Below are 14,114 nucleotides of genomic sequence, written 5' to 3' on the forward strand. Positions count from 1 at the left end.
CACAAGTGAAAAATAGATGTCGTCAAGCTTGAGTGAGTCTAATGGAGGAGTCAGGGCTAGAATTCTCAGAAGTGCACAGTGAAAGAACAAGAGGTAAGGGGCACTGTCTGCAGCAAAGAAATCTCCACTGAACGCAAGGAAATAACTTTTTACGATGAAATTGGCAAAGCATTGGGAGGTGCTCAAAGAAACTGTGGAATCTCCCTTCTTGGAGATAACCAAACTTACCTTGGACAATATTTTTAGCAACCTGGTCCAGCTTTGAAATTAACTCTGCTTGTAGCAGGCGTTTGGGCCTCCAGAGGTCCTTCCCAAACTCATTCTTCTCCTATAGTTTGATTATGTTCTTGCTGTTCCTTAAGATTTCAGAAGTGTTTCCCCAGAAGGTCTTTGGCAAATTTCCATACCTAATTGGTCTCTGAGGTTTGAGTCAGTGAGGAGGCACCAGAATGTAATATGCTACCACCATTATAAAAAGGATCTGAAAAGAGAGGACATTTATTTGCCAAGTGACAAATTAAATGGAGGAGGAACATCAGACATAGACCTTCTTTTGAAGCATCTTGGATTTTTGTGGATATATCGGCAAATATTTGTAGTATTCCTTAGAGCTTGGATGTGATTTTTTTGGGAGACAAGGACAGATGAAAGGGATAAGAGTTTGGAAAACTGAATGGTTTAGTTTCCAAACTAAAGTAGAAGCTTTTAGTTATTATTCAGAGAGTTTCTTATTTTAAGGGACCAGTCTCAGCTTCCAAAAAAGTGTCTGTCATCTGTGGTATTAAAAAAGGACATTCTAAATTTTGTATGTTTCTATATTTTTATTTTGTTTTGTTTTAGTGTAAAATGAGAAACAACCATGAGATGACGCTATATGTCCCTGTGTTTTGCTGAAAAAAAGAACACTAAAGGGGAAAGAGTTGATGGGAATAGTGTGATAAGGAAGGTAGTAGCATCGTAGCTCATCTGTAGCTTTTTGTTAAACACATTGTAAGGAGTCTGTCAACAAGATAAGTTTGCAGAAGGAAAATAGGGTGTCATGTTTTGTATAGGCTATGAGCTATCTAAAAGGTGCTTGCCTTCTCTGGAAACGCATTGTGCTATCAGCTTCCCCTCCCCCCCCCCCCATTCATTTAGAAATGTCCTTATTGGTGGCATTGTAAGGCAGAAATAGCATCTAGGGTTTCAGTGTCTAAAACCAAATTCAACAGTTAAGACACAGTAGATACAATCTGGGAGATTTGAGTGAAAATATAACTGTACAAAGTATATCTCTCTTAGGGCAAGGCAGCCTGGCATCTAGGAGAGGAGAGAAGGAAAATACAGCTGAAATACCATAGATGGGAGCTTGTAAACCTGCAAGAAAAGAGTATGACTGAGGGGCATCGCTGCATGCTATTTCTACCAGATTCTTCAGGTTCTCTTTGTCTTCTACAAGGTAATGGCAACTGCAGTGCTGACTGTTGCAGTAGTACCATACAGTAGTGCAGTAGGCACAGTGCATTGAACAATGTACAGCATGTCTGAGCTTGGGGTAGGATGTTGTAAATTGGAGGAATACTTGGAGAGAAGTGCCATGGGGAAGAAAGAGTTGCCATCAGCATCAGAGTTGATCCAGTGGAGCTGTAGAGCTGAGGGTAAACAAAAAACAAATAAGCAGAATTTTTTTTGATACTTTTTCCCCTTCCCCCTCTTACAGTCTCTCTTGCTTTAGGGTCATATCCATGCACTTTTCTGTGCATTCTCCTTTCTTTCTGTGATGTCCAGCCTTCTTTCTCTTTGTACCCTCATTTTCTTCTGTCCAGCCTTTTCTTCATAGAGTCTCTCACTCTTTCTCTTTCCCCATCCACTCTCTCTTCCCACTCCTCCATTTTACTACAGTAATTTTTTCTTCTGAAATACTAATATATCCATCAACTGCTCTGTCTCATCTTCTTCTGTGTCAGTCTACAGTATGATTGCATTCCTCTGCAGTATTGCTTTTGAATTAATTTCAACTAGTAGGTCTTTGGGCACTTAGTCAAAGTACTCACTGTGTGCACTTTGCCTTTTCCATATTTGGTGGAGGGTGAATGTTGTCATTCCATTCAAAGATTCATTCATCCTAAGGTCCTAAACAGTTTCTGCACATGCACTTCTCTCAATGAATCCAATATAGGACCTGTATGAATCATTTTGACTGGGATGAGGGCTCTGAGCTTGGGACTGTGTTTACATGAACAAAACTGTTAATATGTGGTTCCTGTGGCTGCTTCAATCTCTCACAGGGGTTCATTACTGGCATTCCCCTTACACGTCAGCAGAATCAGACTGACTTTGGTTCTTATGTTGTTTTCCACAGGTTCTCAAAATAGGTGCTTTTTTTTTTTTTCTGCTAGATATAAAGTCTCAATGAACAACACAAGAGTAGTGGGGGGTTGGGGCTGACCAACAGCCACTATTTGGAGATTTTCCTGTTTATGCTTCTTGTGATTGCCTACTTCTTGATCCTACTTGGAAACATTATTGTCACCACTGTCGCTCTTGTCGACCAGTGCCCTCAGACCCCGATGTACTACTTCCTCAGGAATTTTGCCCTCTTGGAAACGACTTTCACCTCCACATTCATCCCAAGCACCCTCTACAGCCTTCTGACAGAGAGGAAGATAATTTCCCTGCGTCGTCATTTTCTTCAGATGCTTCATTTCTTTTACTTGGACACTTGCACATTTTTCCACATTTTTAGGAAGAATTTTTCAACTACGATCTCTTTTACTTTATAATTACTGAAACAAAGGGTTTACTGTTGCAGTGAGCATAGAAGCAGCCTTGTCATAAGGCAAGGACTTGCTTTCTTTGGGCCTGACATAGTGGACAAAAATGAGGCTTTTATATGCAAAGTTGATTATGGTAATATGACGTGCTCATAGAGAAAGCTTCTTAATGATCTTGTACAGAATGTATCATCACAGCAATGTACATAATGTAAGCATAAGACCCAATCATCAGTGTGAAGGAACTTAGTATAATGGAGGAAAGAATAAAATAAAATGTTTCCAGTGTAGTTAAAACAGAGGTTTATTGCATTTACAAGCAGATGCAGACCAAGCAAATCTTCATATTAGCTTGTTTCGAACACAGGCATAAGCACACTAATATAGCATATCTGCATAAGCATTTTTGTACCCAGTAACCCAGTAAAAATAGTACTGCCCTTGCTAATAACAGACTATAGACCATAAGCTAATTGGGCCTATGCCAACTGTGCAAATCCTCAGTCCTGGCATGTCATGCTTGTTATTAACTTGCTATGAGAACTTGCTATGTGAACACACAGCTGTGTGAAGACAGTTCTTTCTTTAAAAAGAAAAAGAAAAACCAAACATCAGATAAGAAACTTACATCAATCTAGGAAAATAACTCTCCTCACAGTATGTCTTGCACCATGATGTCTGCAATGGAGTCTGAAAGCTATGAATTGTCTAGAACCTCAGTGTCTTATAAAAATAAAAGATTCAAAATCTGAGGTAGGGTAGAGGAGAGGAATAACTCATTTGGTTTGGAATTTGGTTTCACCTCTCCTCATCAAAGATTTCTTGAGCCTGATAATCTGGGCAACTAAGACCGTTAAGATCCAAAGCCAGCAACTCTAGCTACACAGCATCAGTTCTGTGGTATTGCATACACAAAACTAATGTAGAATAACACCGTAAAGGACTAACTGCTTGAACATGTGGCAATAATGATTGAAAATGATTAAGAACTAACCACTGGGAATGTGCATTATTAATGAATATCAACCTAGTGAAGTTTTGTTTTAAAGTTTGATACTGGCCCAATTTATCAGTCATCTGAACACTCCTTTCACAGTGATGACTACTTCCCTGATAGATATACACATATATTTAGTTGCAGCACAAGGCAACTGATGCATGTACAGCCTGATCTCAGAAAAGAAGTAATATCGCGGAAGAAATGTACTATTTCTTGGACCCTGAAGCATAGCTTTTTTTATAAGGTAGTGGGACTGCATGTGGATAGAGATGCCATCACCCAACAGCTCAGCATGGACACGAAACTCCCCCAGAAGACCAATAAGAATACCTGTGCTCTCTGGCAGGTGATTGTTTTCAGAAAGTTTCTTTCTGTTTCTGGCAAAAGACATATTCACACATTGTTGTTTAACCCTAACTTATCTTGTCCACTTTGGGGGGCTTACCTGGTGTGCCTAAGAATCCCAGTTATCAACATTTCATGTCTTCCTGTCAGTGAAAAGAGCTGGACACTTCTGGGAGGCAATTCATCTCACTAATGTTGTGAGTCACATTCTGGAAGATGCTTCTAGTGCATAAAAAGGAACATGTAGTACTGAGGCTCCTAATTTAAGTGATAGAACTAAGCATCTGAGATTGTGCAAGGTGAATGCAAAAATATATATATTTATATATATTCACACAGTGACACAGTGACTGTAAATACTTACAGCTCTTGCCCAAGTCTTTTGTTCCCTCTGCAGTAATAATCTTCAAACAAATGCAGATTATTTTACATGATTACCTCTGATTCCTGGGAACTACTGTCTATGGCTCAGGCAATCCCTTTCAATATTATATTCTTTTGCTTTTTTACTGTATTTTTAGAACATTTATTCTTTTCCCTACTTATACCATCTTATATCATTAAACAAATTCTACTCTTAATAGTTCCATAGCATCCCTATTTTATCTATTTACTATTTAAGTTTGTTTCAAACTAAGCCATGCAAAATATGAAGCTAGTACAACATTTTCTGACTAAAAGAATTACTGATACTATAAGATTAAATTATGTTCCTTCTCTTTTGTATCTAGGTCATATATCATCATTACATATTCATAAAAATCTGCATTTAAAAATTAATGTATATATCAGTTATCTTAAAAATAGAATTAACAACCTTGTTCAGACAAGGAATTAAAAGGAAAAGAATCATTTACATTGCTTTTGTCTATTTCACAGTGGTTCTGATCTGATTTGAATCCTGTCTGCTCACTGTGAATATGGGGTCTTATTCCAGCTTCCCTTTCTATTTACCTTTTTTCCTCCTTGCATCAATTTGTTCTTCTTTGCTATTGCATCCTTTGTTTCCTTATATTGAAAAGTGTATATGGATAGATTAATAATAGCATGAAAAACATATAGTACACAATCACTTTGTTCAGTACTCAGAGATGAATGTGTACTGTTGACTCCACATACATGAATGCATCATGCATGTGTCTCATAATCCTAACAATCAGATGAGGTACACAAATAGAGAAAGTTTTCCGTCTTGTGGATGCTAAAGAAATGTTTATGACGGTGGTGGTGATGATGATTTAGGAGACCAAAATAAGCAAGGAAGAGCTGAGTAAGACAAGAGTGGAAACAACAAAGATGATAATCCTTTTGACAGTATTTATGCCTTTGCAAACCAAGCTAATCAATGGCATAATAGCACCATAGAAATGGTTGATAACTCTGGGGCCGTAGATTGGGAGGGAAACTGCATGAAGCCACCCAGCCATGAAGTCAGTGCTAGCTGGACACAAACTCTGGTGTTCATGATGGAGTGTAATGGAATTGATTGCATATAACTATGGATCAGCCAAATGAAAGAGCTGTGAGGAGGAAAGCCTCAGGGTCTGCCAGGAATAAAAATGAAAAGGCCTGTATTTTTCCACTATTTAAGCTAGTAAATTTCTTTACAGTGGAGAAGTTGGCCAATAGCTTGGAGAAAGTGGCTGACATATCAAATTCCCAAGAATGAGAGGTTCCCAAAAAGGAAATTAGAGCTTGTGGAAGATGATTTGGGATACAAGAGAAGCGACGACTGTAATGTTTCCAGTGGCAGTCCAGATGTCAATCACGAGAGCCTCCACGAAGAGGAGAGCTTACACCTTTTGAATGTGGGGAAAATCCATCATGATATAAACCATTAACAATAAATTTAGTCAGAGATTGGTTTTTCACCATTGCTTTTTACTTTTCACATTTCTGCAAGAAAGTAAAAGAACCGTGAATACATGATTTCTAAGACATATGTTAAAGCTGACACTTCCAATGACTCTTCAGAATTGCTTCTCACTGAGTGGGAGATTTTAAAGGGAAGGAATGTATAAAAAGCCTTAAGGAGATATAAAAACTCCAGCTATCGCTTTTAAAGTTTTTTTTCCTTCAGAAACAAATTCTGATTTGCTGAGGAATTGAAGGCCAAATCACTCCCTGAACTGCTTTTGCCAGTGAATACCAGCTGAGTCTTTCATTCAAAGGTGAACTAAATAGAGAGACTAAAATGACTATCTTAAATGATGTTATCTGTCTTTTAGCCACAATGAGTCTATCCCTAAAGGATAAAAGTAAACCTTTGTTTTAGTTCAAACAAGGATTAATTTAGGAAAATCATATGGCTTGAATTGCACACAAGATCAGGCAGATCAACGAGAGAATCAATATGCTTGATTAGGATCATCACTAAAAAAGGGAGGCATCATATATCAATTGCACAAATGATGCAGAACATGAAGGAAAAGTAGGATTACATGAAGTCATCTGTGTTAAGTTTAATATTTGGGGTCAGTAAAGCTACAACAAACAGGAAGACAAGCCTCTCAAATTGCTTATTTTAGAACAAATAAGTTTTACGGTCATAAAACATCTTGTGCATAACAACAAATGAGAAACAGAAACAGCAAGTGGAAGACAGCCTTTTTTAATTTTTGCTTTGACAGACAGTGAAAATAATAAATCTTTAGAAAAGATCTGAAAGCATGATCTCAGAATAACCAATAGGAAGAACAAGCAATTGAATGAGTAAGTCAAATATTTTCCACAGATCACACAGTCAGAAGGCAATAATCCTGCTTTATTAATCATAGTTGCTTCTGTCTTCTTTTTAGTAATTCTTGGCATTTGCTTCCCCAAGAAGTTTCTAGAATCAGTTTGCTACAGGAACATCCAGAAAAGTCATCATTTTAGGCCTCACTTTTTAAGCTTCAAATATTTTATTTCTGGTGACTGCTCTTTTGAAGGCAGTCATTATATCTTTGTTCCTCAAAGGATAAAGGAAAGGGTTGAACAGTGGTGTTACAAGGGTGTTCAAAGGGTCACCACTTTATTCATATTTAATATGAACGTCCTCTTCTCCTGACATAAATAAATATGCCTGCTCCATAAAGGTTAGTAACTACAGTCAGATGAGTTATACAGGTGGAGAAAGCTTTTTGTCTCCCAGAGGGAGATGAGAACCTCCGTATGGTGAAAATGATGAAGAAGTAGGACATGACAGTCAAAAAGGAAGTGCAAAAATGAATGACTGAAGCAGCGATGAAAACAATCTCCATTCAGTATGGTGGGTGTCTGTGCAAGTCAACTTCAGTAGTGGCTCAACATTACAGTAGAAGTAATTGATGACATTGGGGCCACAGAATGGCAGTCTAAACACCAAAATGGTTTGCATGAAAACAGTCAGAAAACCACCAGCCCAAGAGTGAAATGAAAGCTGAGCACACACTCTTCCACTCATAATAGTGGTGTCATGGAGAGAGTTGCATATGGCTGTGTATCTGCCAAAGGACACGACTGTGAGGAGGAAAAACTCAGTAGCACCAAGGAAAAAAATGGGAGAAGGCTTGAACTTTGCAGCCAGCTATGATGATGTACTTTGTGACATCCAGAAGACTGGCCAAGAGCTTGGGGACTGCAGCTGAGATATTTTTTCCTATCCCAACCCCCCAATGAATCACAGAATCACAGAATCGTTTAGGTTGGAAGGGACCTCTGGAGATCATCTAGTCCAACCTCCCTGTTCAAGCAGGGTCACCTAGAGCATATTGCCCAGGATCACATCCAGACGGCTTTTGAATATCTCCAGCGAAGGAGACTCCACCACCTCTCTGGGCAACCTGTTCCAATGCTCTGTCACCCTCACAGTGAAGAAGTTTTTTCTCAGGTTCCGATGGAACTTCCTGTGGTTCATTTTCTGCCCATTGCCTCTTGTCCTGTTGCTGGGCACCACGGAGAAGAGGCTGGCCTCATCCTCTTGACACTCCCCCTTCAGATACTTGTACACGTTGATGAGATCCCCTCTCAATCTTCTCTTCTCCAGGCTGAACAGGCCCAGCTCTTGCAGTCTTTCTTCATAGGAGAGATGCTCCAGCCCTCTAATCATCTTGGTAGCCCTCCGCTGGACTCTCTCCAGGAGTGCCATGTCTCTCTTGGACTGGGGAGCCCAGAACTGGACACAATGATGTCAAGCAGCCCCTTCTTTTCTGCATACAGAAAGAGTGCCCCTCCTCTGACCACAGTTAGCACACAGCAGAGAGATAGGTCTTGAAAAAACAAGAAATTCAGATTGTATCTGAGAGACAGAAGAATCCCCCAAAAGAGAGATTTTCAAGAAAGAAATAGCAAGGAAGAAATTCCAAGGAAGAAATGAGTTTGTGGAGAGTAGTGTCATTTACCACTGTGGCAATGATGATTACATCGGCAGTGATAGTCAAAATGTAGATGACGAAAACTCCCACAAAGAGCAAAACATAAACCCTTTGAAAGCTGGGAAAACCAAGAAGAATAAATTCAGTCATAAAAGTGTGGTCTTCCATCCTCTGCTTCCACTTGGTATATTTCTGCATGGATAAATACAGCAATACAAATAAAGGAGTGATCAAATGTTTTTATGTGAGTAGGAAAAGGGGAAATGTATGTATGTGTGCATGCATATATAGATATATATATATATGAGAAATTTCACTGTTTGATTTTAACATTTATTTTAAAGAACCCAGAAGGTTTGAAATCCTTATTATAGTTTTCCTGTTTCTTTTCTTGGCTTTGTTTTCAACACTGAAAATTTATGTCTCTTTTATGCTATAAGACTATATGCATGATTAAAGAATTTATAAGTGACAATGATATATAATGGTAATGTTCTCCCTACCAGTTACATTTCTTGGGGTGGGAGTCATTAGCTTAATTTATGTCTCTAAGAGATGGATGTCTAGTCAGTTTAGGCTCCTATTTTCAAGCCAAGATGGGTACTTTCAAAAGGTGATTAACTTCATCTGGGCACAGGCAAGATGAATTAGCCCTTACCATGGGTATTTCTTCCTCCATTGTCCATAGAGGGGAACAGAAGATGGAATAACTAGATAGGAATAGATATCAAAAAATTGAGATGGTTAAACATAGATCAAACAAATCCCATTTTTTGTATCTAAAAAGCCACTGTAAGTCTGTCCCAGCCTTAGCTTGATGCAATAATTTATTCTCTTTTCAAATGATTCTTTCATGCTAAAGAAAAAAAAAAGAGAGAAAATAAATTTGCCCATTACTTTATGAAACTTTACATCACTTGTGTTTTGTTATCTTAATCTTTTTCTCCTCCAAAGGTTGTTTTCAAACAGCTCTAAATGAAAGAAAGAGGGATCTTTACATCTGAAATTAAAATTAAAATGCTAACCCATTTAGTTTTACCACAAACAGCAGAAAGTCCAAATGTTGGAGCTGTCCTTTATATATATGTATGCATATATATGCTTAAAGCATAATAGTCACATGTCTTTCTCTCTTTAGGGTCTAGATTACTTTCAGAAGCCACCAGTGGCTCTCTCAATAATGACAAAAGAAGGAATATGTTCACTTTGTGAACAAACCATCAGTGTTAAAATTTGGGTCCCAAACAACATTTTGAGAAGGGAAAACCCCCAAAAAACCCCAAATCCTCAGATAGACCTGACAAATCAGCTGTTAAAGAGTAGGACAGTGCTATCTTTGTAATCTTAGTAATTTTGCTATCTCTACCAAAAAAAAAAGGAGAGACTTTAAAAATTATAGTTTCTTTAATCCATTCAAGGAATATTGATGTAATTTATCTTGACTTTAGTAAAGCTTTCAACATTGCCTCCCAAAACATTCTTATAAGCAGGACAGGAAGTTATGGTCTTGGTGCATGGATAATTAGGCTGGCAAAAAGTGTGGCTGGATGGTGGGTAGTAATTAATGAGTTTTACTCTACCTGGAGGCTGATAACAAGTGGAGTGCTTCAGGGATCAACACTAGGACCTGCCCTGTTTAACATCTTTATCAGTGACCTGGAGGAGGTGACAGAGTACTTTCCCACATTTTTTTGCAGATGACACAAAACTGGAAAGACTAGTCAATACAATTGGTGACAGGGCTGCCATTCAGAAGGAGTTAGGCAGCAGAAATGGGTGGTCAGGAACTGCAAGAAGGTTAACATGGACAAATGCACTTGCACCTGGAAAGGAATAACCCTTTGCAAAAATACAGACTGAGGACTGACTGTTTTGGGAGCAGCTCTGCAGAAAAGGCCCTGAAGACCTGGTGGGCAGCAAGCTGAGTATGAACAAGCAGTGTACCCTAGCAGCAAAGAAAGCCATGAGCATCCTGGGCTTTGTTAACAGGAGCGTATCCAATAGATCAAGGGAAGTGATCATCTCCCTCTAACTAGCAGTCATTAGACCACATCTAGAGTACTGCAACCAGTTTTGGGCCCTCATTTTACGAAAGAAATCAACAAACTTGATCGAGTTCAGCGGAGCGTTATCAAGATGGTCAGAGGGCTTGAGCACATGCCCTGTGAGGAAATACTGACGGAACTGAGATTGTTCAGCCTGAGAAAGACAAGCCTAATAACAGCTTTACTCATGGGCATGTCATCAAGAAGATGCAGTCAGGCTCTTTACAATGGTGCATGGTGAGAAGATGAGAGATAATGAGCATAAGTTGAACCAGGAGAGGTTCTGACTGTTAAAAGGATTTTTTTTTTCCTCCCTGTGGATAGTGAAGCATGGGAACAGGTTTCCCAGAAAGGTTTTGCAAATCTCCATCCTTTGAGAGTTTTAAGACCCAACTGGATAAAGCCCTGAGCAACGTGGTCTGACCACATAGCTGACTGTTCTTTGAGCAGGCTGTTGGACTAGATGACCTCCTGAGGTCCCTTCCAACACAAATTATCCTATAATCCTGTAGAAGTTTTATGTGTAATTAGCCTCAGATAGTTTATAAATGGCTGGTAGGATAAAACCCTGATATTTAGAGAGGGAGATTTAAATTATACTTCTAATGGTGCAAACTCAGAGGACCTCTGTTGATTTCAGAAGGTAAACATGAGCATTTTTAACTGCTGTAACTTCTTACAGATCTGAGAAAACTCTGCAAATGAGTCTGAAGGAGCAAATGCCATCAGACTCTTACAGTTATGCAGAAAGTGCTCATTAAGGTGTAATCATAGCAAAAACGATTATAAAAACAGATTTCTTTTGGGGAAGAACTTCCAAACCATCAATTTCCTTATGGCAGCTTTGATCTCTTTGTTTCTAATGCTGTAAATGATTGGATTCATCACAGGAGGCAGCACAGAATAGAGAACATCCACGATGAGATCTAGAACTGATAGGGGGTGGGAGATAGGTATGACATAGGCAATGATCCCGGTAGAAATGAACAAGGAAATCATAGTGAGATGAGGAAGGCATGTGGCATAGGCCTTATGCCGGCCATACTTTGAGGGAATCTTAAACACTACAGTGAAAATGTTAATGTAAGACACAACTACAAAAAGGAAGGCAATGAAGTACAGACATGCACTTAAGACCAGTATAACAAGTTCACTGATATCTGCCTCAGAGCAGGAGAGTTTTAGGAGCTGTGGTATGTCACAGAAGAATTTATCAATAACATTTGAGGAACAGAAAGGTAACCAGAATGTGTTACCAGTGTGCATTGCAGAGTACAGAAAAGCACAGATCCAGGCAGCAGCAGTCATCTGGGCACAAACTCTCAAGTCCATGATTGTTTTGTAGTAGAGTGGCTTGCAGATGGCAACATAGCGGTCATATGCCATGATAGTGAGGAAGATGAAGTTGTTTGTAGCAAAGAAAAAGAAAAGAAAGACTTGGGCAACACATCCAGAATAAGAAATTGACCTGGTGTTGAGTAGGGAATTCCCTATGGATTTGGGGACAGTCACAGAGATGGAGCTGAGGTCCAGGATGGAAAGATTCATCAGGAAGAAGTACATAGGAGTGTGAAGACAGTGGTCACAGGCTACAGCCATGATAACAAGAAGATTGCCCATCAGGGCAAACATGTAGGCAATTAGGAAGATGATAACATGTAAGATCTGCAGCTCCCTCAAGTCAGAGAATCCCAGCAAGAGGAACTCAGTCACAGTAGTTTGGTTGAACATTTTCCTTTTCTGCTCAAACCTTAAATTTGAAAAACAAAGCAGTCACAGAAAGCTGGTTTGATGTTCTGGATTGCCATATCCTTAACATTAAATGATCTCAGTTTCAAAAACTGCATAGTGGATTCTGTCCATTTTTCATTTTTCTTTTTATCTGAACAATCCTAGCAAGAGCCTAGCAGGATATTTAGACTTTTGTCAGAAGCTCAGCTGTTCTAAATGTTTGCAACTGGCATGAATGCACGGTACCCATGAGGACATTTCTCAAAAGCTACACTACTAGTGTAACGTATGATGACAACTTGTGCTTTCCTACCCAGAATTTCTCCAGAATTCTTTGAACTCCATGTACATACATAGATACATCTTATGTATAAAACTTGTGTACAGAGAAATTCATCTTACTTAAGTACTGAGGGATTTCATCCAGACATTGTACATGTCCCCATATGAGCTAACTGGCTTAACAACTTTCTTAGTCAATAGAGAGAAACAAAACACATATTTCTATGGTTTGATACATCTCATCCTGTGGCCACTATCTAAAAAAGGGCATCTGAACTCTACTGCAGATGTATATTTTTCTCTTCTATGGTAATCAAAGGTGATAGTTGGTCCTACCTCCGAAGTGCACATTTATAATGGAGAAGTCTTTAGTAAGCTGTTCCCAAAGGGAGGTTTTTCAAGAAGATGGAGCCAGGCCCCCATTGCTCTACCTAAATTTCTAAGTTACTGCAGTTCTCTGTTCTGCTTTCATCTCAGAGTCTGTAGTGTAATAATCAAGAGTGGACAAGGAATTCCTACAGACTCAGCTGTTGAAAGCTTAATCCATAGTTCCACTTCAGTCTGTCTGTTATTGAATTTCAATAAGCAAGAGCGAAATATATGCCAGAAGTTCCTTCAAAACACTGCCTGTGACCTGTCATACCTTGCCTCAATTCCTTCCAGACAAGAAGAAAGGAGTTTAGGGAAGAAGGAAAAATCAGTCACAATCTGCAATTTCTTTCAAACAACTCCCTCTAACTGAATCTTGTGCATTGCTTCTGCATTCTGTACTCTTTAAGTGGTTGAGGTTGTCCTCCCTCCTATACCCAGCCATGGACGATCAGATTTATCCCACCTAACCTTGGGCACCCGCATTGTAGAGTCTGAGAGTTTCACTTCAAACTCACCTTGCACCTGGTGGTGGTTGTGGGGGGAACATCTGCTGTATTTTTTCTCAGACTTGTTCCTTAAGATGAAGTGAATCCCTTCCAGAAAGGTTTGTTTTATTTTATTGCCTGTCTTTTGGCTAGAAGAATTGTACCAGGCAGACAAGAGTTGGCATCTTTGCTGGCATGATTGTCTCCCTGGCTTTGGCTGTAGAGCTGAAATAACTTAGTAAACAGTGACATTTACAGCTTCCTGGGAAATCAGAGGTCTTATCTCTCACCTGTCTTGAGATCTTCTTTCTTGGCTACAGAGATTCCAGTAGTTTTTGTTGGCAAACACATCCACAGATATGAACTCTCATGAGTTATCTCCTAGAAACCAGCAAACAACTGACGTGTCTCCTTTGCTTGCTTGTGTAAGCAGGAGGTAATTAAAAATAGTTTTCTAATTATTCCACAGACTGTAATTATCCATCACAGTAATAATTAATGAGAACTTCTTGCTTCTCCATCAGCAAGTGCTATTCATTGCACCCAAGATTAGGCAGTAAGTTTGGTTCCTCAGAGGGACCCATATTTTCCCCCTAAAACTGTGGTAATCCTGAAATTTTTCATCATATCACTGTTAGGCATTTGTACAGGACATTAAGGCAAAATAACAGATTTGCAGAATAGAGTGAAATTGAACCGGACTGGCTGGTGAGGACAAGAATTCACTTTTTAGCTCATAACACACATACCAATGAGGAATGAGGAAT

General features: G+C 39.1%; 1 protein-coding gene and 1 long non-coding RNA gene across 2 annotated transcripts; one reads left to right on the plus strand and one right to left on the minus strand.

The window, feature by feature from the left end:
* The first annotated feature begins 1,285 nt into the window (after nucleotides 1-1,285).
* LOC138062236 (uncharacterized) lies at nucleotides 1,286-8,801 on the plus strand. The gene is made up of 3 exons (XR_011136318.1): nucleotides 1,286-1,438; nucleotides 2,342-4,099; nucleotides 5,709-8,801. It is a non-coding gene; the product is annotated as an uncharacterized lncRNA (long non-coding RNA).
* A 649-nt stretch (nucleotides 8,802-9,450) lies between these two features.
* Nucleotides 9,451-12,409, minus strand: LOC104144831 (olfactory receptor 14A16). The gene has a single exon (XM_068919076.1). The coding sequence runs from the start codon at nucleotides 12,206-12,208 to the stop codon at nucleotides 11,261-11,263; it is 948 nt and encodes a 315-aa protein (XP_068775177.1). The 5' UTR covers nucleotides 12,209-12,409; the 3' UTR covers nucleotides 9,451-11,260.
* Between the last annotated feature and the right edge of the window lie 1,705 nt (nucleotides 12,410-14,114).

The sequence above is a fragment of the Struthio camelus genome, chromosome 25, assembly GCF_040807025.1.
Source record: "Struthio camelus isolate bStrCam1 chromosome 25, bStrCam1.hap1, whole genome shotgun sequence".
In the NCBI taxonomy this organism is placed as follows: Eukaryota; Metazoa; Chordata; class Aves; order Struthioniformes; family Struthionidae; genus Struthio; species Struthio camelus.

Bases quoted from the DNA above. Each gene is read 5' to 3' on its own strand.
- LOC104144831 (XM_068919076.1), bottom strand. From the start codon at position 12,208: ATGTTCAACCAAACTACTGTGACTGAGTTCCTCTTGCTGGGATTCTCT.